This window comes from Salarias fasciatus, chromosome 23 (assembly GCF_902148845.1).
Source record: "Salarias fasciatus chromosome 23, fSalaFa1.1, whole genome shotgun sequence".
NCBI classification, from domain to species: Eukaryota; Metazoa; Chordata; class Actinopteri; order Blenniiformes; family Blenniidae; genus Salarias; species Salarias fasciatus.
The window spans coordinates 25133500-25151006 of record NC_043766.1 but is presented as its reverse complement, the minus strand read 5'-3'; the positions used below and the strand labels follow the sequence as shown (position 1 = coordinate 25151006).

Here is a 17507-nt window from a genome sequence, read left to right as displayed (position 1 = left end):
AAAGTCTTGTAATATGCCAGGCTTGGTTGGCTTCTTGGAACCAGTATTTCTATCTCATAAAGTCAGCATGACCAAGTTTTTTTTCAGTCGGACATCTCAGGCAGCGAGTGGTGATATTGGACAATGAAGTTAACACAGTGCTATAAGTTATATTTTCTATCTCCTAAATACTTCTTTGCTGCTCGATATTGCAGTGATGTCCTTCCCTCATCTGAGGAAACTGTAGTCTTACAGCGTTCCAAGGCCACAGAGAGATCAGAGAGGAAGCAGTCCTCTCCATCAGCAGGGGGGTTTGTCGTTTTTTTCCTGATCTTTGAGTCTCGTTTCTTCATTCATGTTTTCCCTTCATGTGGTTGTACTTCCATCAACCCTCCACACCCTCAGCTCTGCCTGTCAAGTCTTCTTCTGAGCGTTAAATTTATCCTTTCAGCTTCCAATGTTTTTTTTTTTTTTTTTTTTTTTTAAACTTTTATAATGTTTGTGCTCACAAGGATGGGCTCAAATATTGATTAGTAGTTATAGCAAATTATAAGTCTGGATAGTGAGAGTGGACTCTGCTGTGCAAATCTGACACCCTAGTCCACAAAGTGTCTGGTGAGGCACAGTGAGAAAAACAAACAAACAAAAAAAAAAAAACAAGGGGTTGGGGTGAGGAGGAGGAGGAAGAGGAGGAAGAGGAGGAGGAGGAGGAGGAGGAGGAGGATGCCATTTAAGAAGCAGCTACAGTCTCTTGTCGCTACATTCTACTGTCCGATGGGAGGTGAGCAGCACTGTGATTGGCTCCTCGGTTGCAGGAAGAAGATGTGGCCTCGCTCACACCATGTTGTGGTGGTTGTTTCTTTCAATGATGTCGGACGAAGGCAGCAGCTCTTTTTTGATCGGGGAGGGTGGGGGCGTGGTGGCCTTCACCCTGGGTTTGAACAGGTCTGACACGTAGAACACCTGTGGGACACAGATAGAGAGCAAATGAGGAAAGTTCAGTTTAAATGCAAATGCCAAGGGATGTCTGACATGCTGTGGTGTGATGAATAGCAAAGTTAATCTCACCAGATTTGCCTAAAGTGAACATTTCAAATGCTCCACCCAAGGCTGATCTTAACAATCACCCTCTCTTTGACTCCTATGTTTTCATGTTTTTCGTGTTTTGGGAAAGCACACTGGACTATAAAAACTAGAATATAAAGAGTATGCATCTTTACAAGCCTCCTCTTTTTCTTGTTTTCAGGTATTTTCTCCTTTCGGGGATCATCTGCTCGTCAATACACTGAAATCAACTTCACCTAAATAGTGCATTTCTCCACCTGAGGAGTCTTTGAGACAAAAGCTAACATGCTAACATGGCCATCTATTTTGGGTTTAGTGCTTCACCCATGGACACTTTTATGCACGGACAAAGAGGTTAAAACAAACAGGAAAGGCGACCTGGTAAATCAACCGAGCCACAGCAGCCGGTCTAAGTTCGAAAAAGACGTGTGTCGATGACTATCTTCAAACATTACTACCATTTATAGGGTTCCTGAATATGCTGGCGGCTCAGAATACATCTGATCTCTATCTTACATGAAGTCACATTTTTATGAAGAAGTGAGATCGTGTTTGTTGTCTTGCTTCCCGTTCACTATAGGTCATCTGATGCTCAGCAGAGCAGAAGAGCGGGGCCAATATGTGCAGAGGATAAATAACTTCATATTTCATTTATAAGTGATCCTTACATGGACGACAGGACAGATCAGTATATTATTTAACATTTTTCTGTCATTCTGAAAAGCAAGCTGTCACACAGTCACTCTGTATTTGTTTACACAGCAGTGACACGGTCAATTCTATGTCTCTCTGCTGATATGAGAACAGGCTGTGAAAGGTTAGTATGTGTAGTTTTGTTTCTTCTTGCATGAAAAAGCTTGCTCTCATGATGGGCAAACAGTTCCTTTTGGTATCAAGATCAAAAAAGGGAATTTGTGACTTACACTAATAATAACAACAATAGGGAAAGAAAAAAACAAAGAAACAAACAGGTAAAAAGTAGGTATAGCAGGTCTGTGAGGTCGGATGTATAGAGGTTTCATGACAGGCAGCCACTTTGCATCCATTCTTCTATTTCAGTGAAGCATTAAGTTAACATTTAAAGCAGAAAGAGAACAAGTATGTGATAAATAAGCGATACTTGTACTTCTAACATGTAACAATTGTTCTGAAACGCAAAGAAACAATGATGCCACAAGGCAAGCTTTTGGTTATGAAATTTACATTGAAACATGGCTGCACTTTCTCACAAATCAAAGGTGGCACGCTAATTAAAAGACACACAACACGGTGCACGACTACGTTCTCCTCTGCAGGAGAGACCTGGGCTGGCAATGAGTCTACAGTGAACATTACATAACATCATATTATCAAGCTGAAGAACTCCCCACCACATTCCCTGAGTCAGTGTGTATATTACCAAGCTGGCAACTCTGAGTAATCTGGCTGTAGGAAGTGATCTTATTGTGGCTCACCCGAATATATCAGACTCTGTGAACCACTGCTAATCTTCTATTTAACTATGTCAAGGGTGAATTCCCCTTTTACATCAGCTCTGAGAACAAAGTCAGTCTGCCTGGAAATGCTGGAGAACAAAGAGAAACAAGGAATAAAAAAAAAAAAAAAGGAAAAAAGAAACACTGGAGACATCAAATGTCAAACAGGGGAGGAGGACAGGAGGTGGGACCATGACAGCTGCTTTGCAGGGCAATGGTGGATTTCCACTAACTGGGGCTTGGGGTCACTTTTGAGTAACTGCGGCTCTCTCTCTCTCATACACACACACACACACACACACACACACACACACACACACACACACACACACACACACACACACACAATTGGCAAAAGCAGCGGCTTTTCCTCCCCTGCTGCCAGTCCAGAGTGAGCAGAGGGTCTGTGCCAGGGAGCTGAGAGGGGAGAAGCTGCCATTCAGCTCAAAAATCTATGAAAGAGAGCCTACTGTGACCGGCTCCTCAGGGGAAACATTATGGATAACTTCTCTCTGCAGCCATATGCAGGGAAAATACATAGAGCTGTCATATAGGGGGGAAAAAAAAGAAACATGGCAGGTCTTTGTTCATCTTTGATGTCCGGAAAATTGCACTCGTACAGTCACTGATCTATTAATATAACAAAGACTGTCTCATTCAGAGCGGTGGTCAACACAAAGACATTCACTTCTAATTCAGCTTGGCATTTACTGAGTATATAATGACCTTTACTGGTGACCTATGACATGAAGATAGATACCTCTATTGCACACAGCTGTTTTCGAGTGTTTAAATGGGCTCTTTGTCTGTATAGCAATTACTCTGTGTCTTATATGGCAAATTATTAGGAGAGAGGGGAGGGATATGAGGTCATATCTCCCACAGTGACCCAAACTATCATGGGAAACTTTCTATGCTGGTTTCCCAACAGGATGTATGGCATCCAATCATAGAGGGCGCACTCGCGGCGTCATCCAAACTCCAACCTGTCACTCGAGAAATACCCTGGTGGAAGGCTTATCGCGACCTCACCACTTCCTGAGTGCGATCTACAAGAAAACACACACACGCATAGTCTCCGGACTCATTGTGCCAAGTGATGCAAGCTCAGCAGTTGTGCAATGCTGCACTAAAAATTCATGCGTATACTTCTGTGTGTGTGTCTGGTTGAGGTTTAACTTGCATGCTTCGAAGCACGATCAAAATGCCATGTCTGACAAATAAAAAAGGGTGAGTCAGGAAAGTGCACGAGCCCACAGGAACTGTCAACCTCCCCCCAATCCCATGACTCACTGCTGGACCCCCTGCTGAAGCCCACAGAGTTACACAGTGAATTTATTCACCCTCAATAAATCTCAATTCTACAGTCGGGATGTTGTTGGGATGTCAGCTTACGGAAAAGAGAGATGTAGGTGCATATCTCATATTGCTAAGATATATGACGTGATAATGTTGCACTTCAAAGAGTGTTGCTAAAAGATATGTACAGTACTTGTTGCTAGATAAAAAAAAAATGCAACAAGGTGAACATCAGCAAAACCTATTTAATTTACTTTGCAAAATCAGACAAAACAACTTTAAATGACTGAGAGTGGGATACTTGGCTGTATTTTTAATATCTATAATTAATAACTGCTTCATTTTCCTTAAAAAAAAGTGGCTGGAAGGAGAAACAGCTGGAAAAGTCATGACAGAACAGACATACAAACAAAATGTTAAACGCTGTCCTCTTCACTTTTTGTGATGTGTATATGTTTATTATATTACATAATTAAATACTTAAAAACTCTTGGGTAGTTTCAGTTATTTACAGCATATTTGCAGATAGCGTGCTGGTGGAGTGCCCTAATTCACCATTAAAATGTGTCTCTTTAGCGATAACAGATGACTTCCTGCTTTGACACAATGTCACTGACCACACAAACTCTGCTCCGACACTTGAGATCCTCGGTTTGTAAACAACCCGTGTCCTTCTCACAAATGAGATTGAACTTCTATGAACAGCTGCTTCCTGCTGTATCCAGTCCTTCTGAACTTTATTTTTGACATCTTTAAAAAGTAGGTCAAAACGTCTGTTAGGAAGTGCCAGGTACTGTTGTTTCTCCAATCTTTCTGTCTTGCTGTTACTGTTGCTCCTCTGACTGTTTGACTTACAAGAAACATTTGTGTCTTTTTTAAAAGCTACAAGTATCACACGGCATTCCTCATCAAATGTGATGACAAACAAAGTAGTTTAAAGCTGCAATTTATTTACAACTACGCCAAGAGCAATGACTTCAAAGCCGCAGTCAAACACGTCACTACATATGAATGTGTCCATACACATTTGTATTGTTCATTTACTGGCACTCGGTAGGGGTGTACTGGGCCTACAAAGCTTACTGTAGCCTGGGGAAACCTGGAATAGCAGTGACAATAAAGTAATGGAACAATGCATTACTCTACAGTGAGATAGTAAAATTTATTTGGAAAGGAGGATGCTTTCCTGCAAGGCCGTAAACTCATCATAGCAGATGCAGAACAACTGTTCTTAATCACACATTTGGGACCGACGTGCAAATCCACCAATTCTCTCATGCTCAATTTTTGTCATCGTTTTGGATTTGAGCGCAAAGACGAGTTTGATGGTCTTTTCACACATCCATAAGCTGGATTAATGGTCCATGTTTCACAGCCAATAATGTGACTCTTTGAAGCAAATTGCTTCTGAAATACAACAAGTCTGTGCAGAAAAGGCAAACCAAACTCTGACGTACTGTACAACCAACAAATGCCACGTGCTAAAGGGACACGTGGCAGATCAAGGCAGAAACTTTTCAAAGTCTCCTTCGGTGGACTGGAAAAATTAAAAATGGTGGCAAAATCTCCTTTCAGTAATGTTGGAAACGGTTTAGCTCATTATTTTATTCTCTACTTCACAGTTAAGTGGCTAAGTTAAGATCAGAGGATTTTCACACCTTGATTTAGGACTGTTGGCAGCTTTGAGCCTGGCAGGCTTTGTGCGTCCTCTGTCCTGCCTCCACTCATCTCCTGTCAGGTCCTTTCTGCTCCGCTGCTCCGCTGAGAGGCCAAAACACCCCAGCTAAAGTACTCACAGATGTGTGTTTCTACTAAGACTGGGCAAATCAGAAGGGGCGTCAAAGACTGTAAAACTAAGCCCAGCGCCTTGATCGGCAGGGGCCTGACTCTGTGCGTACGTACATTCACATTTACATTTGTATGACAGTATGAATAATGTGTCTCTGTGTATGTGAGCATTACGCTGTCACTCTGCATGCAGGAGGGTGGTGGAATAGCTGAGTTGGATGGAGCCCATACTCATCCTGAGCCAAGACGCAGACAAGGCTCCTCTCTCCTGTCACTTCCCTCCCTTCACTCCTCACGCCAGATCGGCCTGTTCAGAGGTCAAACTCATACACGGAGCGTGTTTCTCAAATCATTTTTTCTTTTTCAGAACTTGTCAGAACCGATGTCGTGCAGGAGCGACGCCTAGCTGGAGAAGCACTGATCTCGGCCAGAGCCATGCAGCTGATTGTTACTGACTGATTCCTGCTGGCAAAAACTTTATCAAACCTGGTGTTTTATAGATTCATTTTTTTTTCTTCAGCATTTCTGATTTGGATCCAGCAGAAAGTCAAGTTTTGCCTGCTCGCATCCTGTATGTGTGAGGGTGTGTGCACATGTGTATCTTTCCATGCTTCAGCCAGAGGCAGCACGGTTTAGCAGGAGCCTGCTGTGCTGATACAACCAGAGCCACCAAATAAAATTTGAAAAAAAAAAGAAAAAAAAAAGGAAAAAAAAAAGAAGAAATAATTAACAGCCTCACTCCCATTTCAAAGGCTACTCCACTTTCTCCTCTTGCTCTCTTTTTTACACTCTCCCAAGTTTCCTCTCGACCCAAATTCAATTTTCCTTGGCTCCAACTAGCTTAGTGTAATGATGAGGGTTACGAAAATCTTCTGGCAACTGCTGTGACGGTATGTCACAAAAGTAGCAGGGAAGCTTGCACTATATGGATCTACACCAACAGACTGACACACACACACACACACACACACACACACACACACACACACAGGGAAACTAATACACTTTTGAGTCGGGGCCTGGCTCCAAGCAATGTGTTATTCATTAAAGGGAATCCGATTCTCCTCACATCACTGCCTGCTTCGTCTCTCTATTTTCACCAAAGAAAAGAACAGAAAAAGTGAAAATAGAAATCCATGTGAAGACAACCTTTATCTGAAGATTGATTTCTGTGTGGCATAGCAGTGGTCAGTGACAGAAAATGCTTCAAGTGCAGACAGCCAGTCGTGTTTTGACATATAGTCTGTGTGTATATGTGCCGTAAGTGTACTCACTATGCAGTAGGCCACCAGGGCTCCCTGCACAAAGCCGGCGAGGACATCAGTCGGGTGGTGCTTGTGGTCTGAGACTCGAGACAGTCCGGTGTAGAAGGCCATCATCAGCAAGGTGAACTGGAGCAGCGGGCGGAGGAGACGAGCACCACGCCATGTGAATCTGGACTGGATGTAGAACTGAAAACAAATGAGATGAGTGGAAAATGAGAGAGCATATTCAGTTTATTAAAAAAAATAATAACAATAAAGGAAAATGAAAATCCTAATGTAAGAAGATTGTTAAAGTTAAAGATGGATATTAGTAACTAATATACGGCTGAACTTCAGCTGATTTTTAATTCGATGTATATGCAGTGGAGCTTATTTCTTTAAACATCTTTAGTACATTTGATTCTGTCCATTGATGCAGTCAACTTTTTTAAACAAATTTCATCACAATCTTAGTCAAACAATTCATTCATATGGAGCTAATTCAGAATATCAGAGCCAGCCTAATTTTGCTCAAATGCCAGACACTCTCATATACACCTGTATGGACATTTGATGATGCACTGCCTACTGAACTGTGCACCCGTGTGTGTGTGTGTGTGTGTGTGTGTGTGTGTGTGTGTGTGTGTGTGTGTGTGTGTGTGTGTGTGTGTGTGTGAGCGCACATGCACTTGTGTATATTATTACTGCCTGAGAGGTCTAGACTGAATCAAAGCAGTTTGGGCAGCCAAACCTGCAGAAAAAAAAGTACACACACTCTCATCCACAACTCACTCATTTCCATCTCTCAGCTGTAGCAGCTGTTAAAACAGCACAACCATAGGGCGAGAGCCACCGGAATACATGTACATATACAGACATACATACATTGTGCAAGTGTAAATTCATACCCAGAGCCTGCTTTCTTTTTTTTTTTTTAACCCCCTCACACGCACTGTGGTGAGGTTAGCCCGGGTTCCTCAGACATCCTGTGTTTCACCGTTGCTTATATCTTTTAACTTCCTGTCTCTCACACCCAGAAAGAGAGGGACTCAGCCAACATCTAGCCAGCCCAAACCTCCACTCCCATGTCTTCTGACAATAACCACGGAGATCCACAGCACCTCCGGTCAGCCCCCTTCCACAACAAGGCCCTTGTAGGTGTGAACCTTAAGCTTCCTAACACTTCCTCTACGACACACTATCATTGTTGTTCAACTGATGGAAGTAGAGGAAAGGATCCCTCCCATCCCTTCCACTCATGCTCTGCCTCTCCCTGGCTGTGATGTTTAGACTTCAGCCTTCCTGTGTGGTTTTTCTCAGGTGGTTGACAAGGACTCCTGATAAAGAGATTCTGTGTGGCAATCATAGAAATAATGAATGCCAAAGCATTCCCTTTGCTCAACTTCTGAACATGAAGCCCTGAACTGCTGGCAACGGGGCAACACTGAACACATTAAGTTAGTCAAAACAAGGTGTCAGACTGACCTGCTATTCAATTAGATCCTATGTCATTGTACGGAAATGAAAAAACACAAACAACCCAGTCCTGGCATGAATCAGCAGATGCATGCACGAAAAAACAAAACCAAGAAGGTAGACGACTCATAAAGTGTAATATCTCCTCTTTAAAGCCTGTTTAGACTCAGTATGTGCAGTATGTGAAATCCCACGCATTCTCTGGTACTTTGTTCTAAATAGCAGTTTTAAACGGCTGGAGCTGAAGAAGTCAGCAGTAAAATGTGACATAAGGAGAACCAACAGATTCCCATGACGGCAAGAGAGAAAAGCGTCACCAAGTCTGGTGGTTTTTAAAGGAATCCAACCCATTCCCCGGAGATCTTCTCCCCTCGTCTCACTCACTTTGCCTCAAAGTGAGCGCAAAACGAAAGAAAACATCAACAAACACAACGGAGTGAGAAAGCGGGTTCACATCACATGCTTGTCCCTTTCATTCTTTCTCTTAATTCACACCACGCTGTGAGACAATGGCATAGCTGTGGCTAGTATCATTTATAGCACAACCAAAAATATTGGTTTGATTTAACCAACAATGTACTATCAGCGCCTAAAATAGAAACTTTCAGGCATGGACAACACCACAGCTGTTGCTCCTAGAGGGGATATCCATGCACACATAGTGCGCGCACTTTAGACAAAACAAAAGATAGCTTGGTAGGACACAAAAATGCTTACACACGCTTGCTCTCTGCGGCTGTGGCACAGTTTTTGCACTGCACGCCGTGTGGTCTGTCTCAGATATCTGTGTGCAGTTTCTGAGCGGTGCCACACCATCATTGGCGCAGTGCAGCCCACATCAATCACAGATGCAGCACCCAGGCACACGAGACAGGAAATGAAGGGCCTTGCATTCGCAGAGACGGTGACTATTAGTGGAGGACCGGGGGTTGTAGAACAGAGGACAAGGTGACAACCGCTGTGTTGAAGTGACACTTCCACAATCAGATAGAGAAAACACTGGTCAAGGCTGAGGGGGAGGATAAGGAATCCTGTCTGTTCTTCTGGGGACAAAACAAATGTCTTGTCAACCTAGAACCAAACGGCTCTGCAGAAAGTGATGACAACAAATGGCGTGCATCACCCTGTTGATCCCTGTGTTGACATTTCTGTCATCTTTACTTACAAAATGTACAGACTATCCTGTGAAATCTATTTTATTTACTCCACTTTTTTCTCTTAAGATTTTTGCTTTATTTCAGTGTGTACCAGATTTTTTTTTTAATCCAGTCTTTACTTCAGATAGGCAACCACATACAACAACAATTCCAATATGCGACAACATGATGTTTTAAAACTTTTTGAAGGCAACATGCATGCATTCATTTGGACAGATTAAAAAACTTGAGTTTTTGGTTCTCTTTGCTGTAGTGGAAAGCGGAAAAAAAAAGACTCAAAACAAAACAAAATAGAAAATAGAAAAACAAAAAAGAAAACACGAACAATCTTTAAAAGATGATGTCAAAAGAACCACTTTTAACTTGCATAGAACAAAAACAAAAGCTGCATCCAAGCTTTTTTTTTTCCTTCCCCTGCCTGCCTCTCGGGCTGGTTTTGTATTCCAAAACACTGACAACAAACTTTTCCGCCCTCCTCCAGGACCGCCCCCTCTGGCTTCAGTCCTGAGCTTCCTGCTGCTGGAAACACTGGTCTCTGACATATGTGTGTGTGTGTGTCTGTGTCTGTGGCCTGGATGCAGAACATCTCTGCTCCCTTTCGGCTTTTTTACTTAACTTTTTATTCCACTCTTTCCCTCAGGCTGACCAGAGTGCAGCTGTAGGTTCACCCAGAGGCTGGGAAATACCCACAGCAGTATTCTCACTGCATGGCAATACACTACAATACACCCCAACTTCAACTGTCAGTCCAGCGTGAGAACTGAGACCACCTTGTAACCGAGCCAGCCAAAACACTGACTCTCTCTTCTCTGCAGCATACAAAGTGAGGCAGAAAACTTGTGGTCTGTAAACAAAAAGAAATAGAGGAGGAAGGAGGATGTGAGAGGGGAACTATGAGCTGGCAAGTATGTGCACGTGTGTGTGTGTGTGTGTGTGTGTGTGTGTGTGTGTGTGTGTGTGTATGTGTAATTAGACTGTGAAGCATGAAAAGTCTCCAGGGTGCTAAGCCCTGCCAGACACCCACAACAGGTGGAGAAACAGAGGGAGAGGTGGAGGAGGATGGGTAAGGACGGGAAGTGCACATGCAGTTGTTTTGAAGAAATCAGGTGGAGTGTATCCATCCATCCCTCTGAGGAGTGAGGCGAGGGAGGAGAGGAGGTGGAGCAGTGAATATGAACATTGTTTGAGGTTTTCTCGAGCAAGAAATCCTCTAATCAGAGCCCAGCCTTATTTCCAAGGCATTATCCGCAATCTTTAAGCCATTGTTTCTGTTATTGTGAACATCTGTGTATGTCTACATGGATTTAGAAGGATAGGGGAGGATAGAGAATACTTACAGCCAGATAGAGCATGGTATACAGCGAAAAGGAGGCGTGTCCTGAGAAGAACGACTTTCTGTAAAGAGAACAAGACTGTTGCTGATTCATTTACTTTAACAAGGGCATGAAAATATACCCCCTGTGTGTGTTGTCTTTACACGAACCTGGCCTCCTGCACGTCACTCTCGTCACCAGTGCAGGTGTAGTTGGTGATGTATCCCAGTGAGCAGTTGATGGTGGAGAAGTCCGGTCTGCACACATCCAAAAAGTGGGGTCTCATGCGACCCACCGACACCTTGGCGATGTCTGTAAATGACTGGCTGACAGCACAGCCAAAGAGGAACACACCCATCTGCAAGATGACAGACAACAATGATTAGACATAACAACCATGCAGATGTCTATAGTTGATTGTTCAGCTAAGCCTCGCCCATTGTTGGACCACTTTGAAAGACTTCGTCTAAACTGTTTACTGTTGCTGTGGATGTCACATTTTCCATTCTTGCACAGAATAAAATTCCTATCTATTCATACTCAGAAAACACACAAAATTCATTTGCAGATTAGTACCGTTTGTGCATAGACACAGTGACGTAACAGTGGTTAGCCTGCAGTATAATTGTAGCTTGCTGGTGAGATGACTCCTGTACTGCTTTCAGACAACAGTCGGCTATTGCTAGGTGCACAGCTGGTTTGAGAGCTATTAGTCACAAAGTGTGCCATATTAATCATTTGTTTTAAAACTGCATCATATTTTGTGTCATTACAGTAATTTAAAGTTAAATGCTCAGAATGCATTAAATTCAAAGAAGGTTCTCTCTTGAATCAGTAAAGTTTTCATCTTAATAATTGAAGGTTAAAAAGGAATAATTTTAACACATCCAACAACTCTGAACACGTACTTCAAAGAAAGTTTAAGAGTTTTATCAACTCATAAAAATCTCTGTTTTTCAAAGCTTTGCAATCAACTTTTGAGCATGTAATTAAAGTGACTGTCGTTTTGTACAGAATATTCTGCTTCTTTTGTGTGATCTAATCCTTAAAAACCCACCTGGCTCAACTCTGCTCATAATGACAAAGATCAGACATCACAGCGGCATCGCAGTTAATCTATCTGTTGACAAAATGTTTATTCAACTCACATCTTTGTGACGTTTTATTGTTTACACCATCACAGTGAAGACATTTTGTTAAAGGTGAATTGTCTCAAACATGACATTGTTTTACACATTTTGCACTACAAATTGTGTTGACTAATCTTTGAGAAGCTTATCTGTTTCTTTTGGCACAGCAAGACATTATTTTCTTAAATACCAGCTTTTTTTTTAATGCAGTGTATGCATACTTTCAATATATTAGAATTGCAAGAACATTTTAGTAAATTTTGAGTATTATTAAATGTCTTCTGTCTTCTCTTTTGAAAATCAAAATATAGTCAGTCATTTAACACCTTTGGGTTAAAATATGTATTTCCCCAATGAGGGAGTGATGGAAGTTGCCACAGCGCACATACAACATGGTACTATTACAGCAGGCTAGGAAAGACACCTGACAGGTCTGTCATGTTAGATTATGTTTGGAAAACATGAGGAGAAAATAGCTCTTCAGGGGAGTGGCTTTATGTATGGTCAATTAAACAAGCATAAAATAAGGAGCAACGTGAACATGTAGCCGTTCGGCAGAGCCAACCTGTTTGTAGAGCGCTGCCACGTAGGGATTCCCAACAAATGACTTTGTTCCCTCATGTAGTTGATGAATTCTGTAGCATTCTCCAATGACAATCTAAGAAAAAGATATATTTTTTTAATAAACAGACAACATTTAGCACAATAAAGTAGTGATGCTTAATTGATGCATTTCATGCAGAACATCAAAATGATTTTTAAAAGATCAGGTGACAGATTTAGTAGAAAGCATGAATAAAGGACAGAGACAGTATGCGTGAGAGTGACACACAAACAAGCATGCAGATTGAGCATGGCCTGCCTTTCCCTCAGGCAGTATGGATGAAAATGTGTTTGAATAATGAAGCTCTGCTCAGTGGCACCATGTGGCTTTTCATGTGGGTTTGTCAAGTGAAAATGAAGGCAGGAGTAAAAGGAAAACAAAAGTTAAAACATACACTTGCATCAAGGTTCTCGGGCAAACTGATCTGAGCTCACTACAAGAGGGTTTTGTATCATCTGCAATGGATTTTAGGCCCAGTGGGTTAACCCTGACTCCTCTGATATTCTAACCAGGTGGTTTTTGGTAGTTGTTGCGCCTCTTTGAACATCTTCATCTACTCTGAGTGGCTTTAGCCAAGATAACCTTCAGGGCTCTCCTTCCTTCCTCTTCTCTCACAACGCTTTACTCTTTGAGATACTTTCTTAACACTTAAATATGTAGCTGCCAATGACAGGTTTAAGGTTTGCCATCCATCCTATCCTTCCACTGACTCTCTGTATTTCTATGCGCATGTATACTGGAGGTGTGTTGTTAATTTGACATTCTGCCCAGCGGGTGGTCAGCTAGCCGGCTCACAGCCAGAAGAAACAAATACAGTGGCGTATTAGTGTGTTTGTGTGTGCTATTGTCATTGAATTGTTAGGATCAGAGCTGGAGATTAGAGCCATGGGAGGTTGATACAAGCTGCTGAAGTTTGTTTGACTTCACAGCATTTGCATTCAAACAACTCCGCCCTTCTTTTATCTCGGCGGCTTGGTCACTTTGTAAAATATCTAGTTCTCTCAATGTAAAAAAGGTATCAATGACCGGTTGAAAGGATTTCTACTGGGTTTATCTGGATCTTTGTCTATGTTTGTAAAAGTCTACCATGCATATTGCGAACTCTGTTTCTCACAGTGGAAACCTGGCCTGTCAGACATGAATATGTTGGAATAGTGGGTCTATTAGGATATCCCTTGTACTGGGGATAAACACCAGGCCCAAATGAAATCTGCTACTAGTGTGCACGCATGTGTGTGTAATTGTGTGTGTGCGTGCACGTTCGTCTGCATGAGAGTGTTAAAGGAATGGTGTCGGCATGGCTGTAGACACTGCTAATGGGACACAGCTGTGTGAGACACGCCAGCGTTGCCCACACGAGAACATGTGAGGGATCTAACTAACACAAGCCGCCTCCTGCTTCTCATAAGCAGAAGCGCTGAGCTGGTACAGTGTGTGCAGTGTGTATGTGTTTACAAGTGCCTATACCCACCAGGCTAATAACAAAAAGACGACTAAGTCTGGGAACTGATGAGCGGCTGTGCGACAGTGTGGCTGAGGGCTGTAAAGATCATTTAGCCTGACCATGTGCCACTAATTGGTGTATGTCTACCACTTGCCATTAAAGCTTGGTTCCACTCACCCTGAACTGCCTCTAATCTGCTGGCACAACCTTTGAGCTTTAGCCCATTTTCTGCAGCATAAACCTGGTCTTGTGAATGAGAGATTTACTCTTTTGCTTACTCCTGAGATGCCCTGAGCTGTCAGTATGGCATCGTGGGAATGAGAGAGATCCCTGACACATTCACTAATGGGCAAAGCACAGAGGGCACTGAGTCAGGCTCAGGGGTACAACCAGGAGGCATGAGAATGGACCAGAAGCTCATAAAGTCTCTTAGCTCTTTGGCATGTACGCACCAACACGTGCACACCAACCGACACTTCCTAAAGTCTCTGAGAGGGCTCTGTCACTACCACTGGCTCACTTAGCAAAGTAATAAAAAACAGGAATGGTTTGGATGATGCAAAAAAGCTACAGAAGAATGAAGTATCGTGAAGGAAACATTAGAGAATACAGCGGGAGACGGCAGATTTTTCAGAAAAAAATGGATACTTCTAAATAAAACACTACATAATGAGTTATCACTCAGTTTTGTTAAAGGACATATGTGAGTTTGAGTACAGAGAGGCAAAACAAAGGTGTGAAGGTCGACTTACAGAGAAGATGGCAATAAGAATGCCAACACCACAAAGCACGGCATCGCTAATGGTGTCTCCCTCTTTTCGGGGGTAGCGGATGGACTCGTCCGAACAGTAAAACCCACGCTGGTACGGCTTTATGGTGCTAGTCTCAATGATCAGGAAAGGCAGGCTAGCTACAAAAGACACAAAGAGAGAGAAGGACAGGAAGAGAGAGAGACAGAGAGAGAGAGGAGGAAAGAAAGCATAAAAGCACCAGGTCAGTGACACAGACATAAACAGGAGGGAACAGGATGGCGTCACAAGGAGCATGCTGGCACCAGGAGATCATGGGTTATCAGAAGTGGGAGGGGCTTAAGGATGTCATGCCAGGTTAGCTTAAAGCAAAGGAGTGACGGTTTTCCAAAACTAGATCTAACTATGACTCCAGAATGCTTATTGCAATGTCACTCCTTCACCGCCTGTTTCATGAACCTCAAGCCCTCCCTGTTTCTGCCTTTAAGGTTTCCCACGGCCAAGAGCTCTTTGTGTCGGCGAGACTTACGGACACTATGGGCAGTGTCACGCCAACAGAAATCAATACTGATGAAGGCACTGTGCTGCTCTTGTAGGAGTAGGTCAGGCTGGAGTCACTGCAGTAAAAACCCCTCTGGTAGGGACGAACAGAGGTGCGATGCAGGACCAGGGTCGGCAGCATGGCTACACACACACACACACACACACACACACACACACACGCACGCACACACACACGCACACACACGTAGAGTGTCAACCAACATACATTCGGTGTAACTTAGACAATTAAATTGATTCACACGGGTGAATCCACTTACCTGTCGCTGAGGAACATGATTTGTAACATAAACATTAAGAGGCAGACAGCGGATGTGTGTGTGCTCATGCTCACATCAAACAGGCTGTTTACTCAGTGAACCCTCCCCTGCAGTTCCAGTTAACAGGATGACACCAGGCCTTTGAGAGCTGGGTTTTATCCTACAGCATCATTCTCCAGACAGAGTAAACAGACACTGATACTCAGACTCAGGGTCTGTGCTAAAATTTTGTAAGTGTGATTCCAAGGATGGCAGAGGAGGTCCAGGCAGTCTGACAAAGGGCTTGATCTACTAAATCTTTGCATGTATATGTTAAACACACAGAAGTGTGGAAGCCGATCAACTAACAGGACTTGAAAAACACACACTATCTTGTGTTTGCCTTCATCAATATGATTATCAGGTGTGTCTACGTGTTTGTGTAAAATATTTGGCCGTATATACACCAGTAGATGAATGCTCAATGCAGGAGGAGATTTAGTATGTATGTATGTGTGTGTGTGTGTGTGTGTGTGTGTGTGTATATATATACACACACACACACACACACACACACACACACACACACATACATATATATATATATCCATTAGTGTTTTTCTGTGCTGACCTGAAGATATTTATTTCCAAATGAGACAACAATAAATGGACAGACACACACTCACTCTCACAAACATCATTTCTGGCTGGTTTCTACTTCAACTGCACAAACACACAGACACACTTTGTCTTAACAAGGAGAAGATAACTACATATCTCCGAATCAAAGTAATACATATAAATGCATACACTCTGGCTGGGACATTTTTCCTTGTGGGATTTTAAAATGTGCGAATAGCAAGAAAAACAAAAGTAAGCCCACCCAACTCTGGAACATTTTTCACATGAGAGCACGTTTGGCTTGTGTACATATGGCCATAGTTACTCATAAATAGAGAGCGCTCAAGACACAAAGGCGTCCTGAAGTCCCACATGCAGACACACCAACATATACATTCAATGTCAAGACTGCACAGAAAGTATTACCACATGCGGTGTGTGCGGTTGACTCTCATCACAGAGGCTTGTGACGTTTAGGTTAAAGTGAGAGATCCACTCATGAATGTTCCTAATGCGGCTGGTGAACCATGGCTGTCGTCTCACTCGCGATGCGGAATGGAGATCAGGTTACCAGCCTGTCCCGAAAAACAGAGCGCTCACCAGCACCACTCATATGAACTCCCCAAAAACCTCAAAGCACACTTTCTTAAGCATGCTTGTGAGACACACTGAGCTCTCACACTCAAGCACTGCATCCAACTAAACAATAAAGAGCCCTCTCTTGTGTTTGATGGATCAATAGAACGGGCACACTTAAGTTAAAGACATTTATGAAATGTTTTTGGCTGTTCAAACGTAAACTGTAAACTGCCCGGATGGCACATCCCACTCTTAACATAATTAACCACATAAAGAGAAAGTTTAAAGTATGTTTCTGGAGTTCAAATGTCAGTGTGAAAGAACAAGCCTTTCTTCTGACAGTCTCTTTCCAGTGGTTACCAGAGGGCAGCAGATGAGACGGTGGCCGAAGCAGACACCTGCACAAACAACGCTCAGAACCAGGAGTTGACTGGCTGCTGGTGGGCCCACACAGGGCAGGGCCAGGCTTTAGCGGTGTGTAAGACCTGTGCTGTCCACGCAACAGCCAGGGTTGGCTGTGAGTGACTGCAGACTTACAAGGTCAAAGCAGGGCAGGGCAGTTAACTTGAGGAAAGATATGGGTTTCCGTTCTTGTGCGTCTTTCAGCTCGGAGACCTGTGAACTTTGTAATACCTTAAGCAAAGTGAGAACCCTGACGCATTAAGTCTGTGCACAAACTGGGTTCAGTTGAGTAAACACTCATCTGGGGCAACCTTTTCAGAAATTGGATTCCTGTTTCTCTTGCGCCAATCTCTATTTTCCTCCATTTTTCTCTCCCTTTTTT

The 17507-nt window shown here is 43.0% G+C and overlaps 1 protein-coding gene across 2 annotated transcripts in view; it reads right to left on the bottom strand.

The window, feature by feature from the left end:
• Positions 1 to 306: 306 nt before the first annotated feature.
• plpp3 (phospholipid phosphatase 3) overlaps positions 307 to 17507 on the bottom strand; it is a 29004-nt gene continuing 11803 nt past the window's right edge. Inside the window, exons 2-7 of one of the 2 annotated variants that reach the window (XM_030083015.1) lie at positions 15253 to 15407; positions 12492 to 12584; positions 10967 to 11154; positions 10821 to 10878; positions 6881 to 7057; positions 307 to 942 (exon numbers count right to left, since the gene is read on the bottom strand). In XM_030083015.1, the coding sequence (XP_029938875.1) occupies positions 814 to 942; positions 6881 to 7057; positions 10821 to 10878; positions 10967 to 11154; positions 12492 to 12584; positions 15253 to 15407 (800 nt within the window). In that variant the 3' untranslated portion in view covers positions 307 to 813. Of the gene's footprint in view, positions 943 to 6880; positions 7058 to 10820; positions 10879 to 10966; positions 11155 to 12491; positions 12585 to 14726; positions 14885 to 15252; positions 15408 to 17507 lie in introns of both variants that reach the window. The other variant, XM_030083014.1, reaches the window with a different exon arrangement.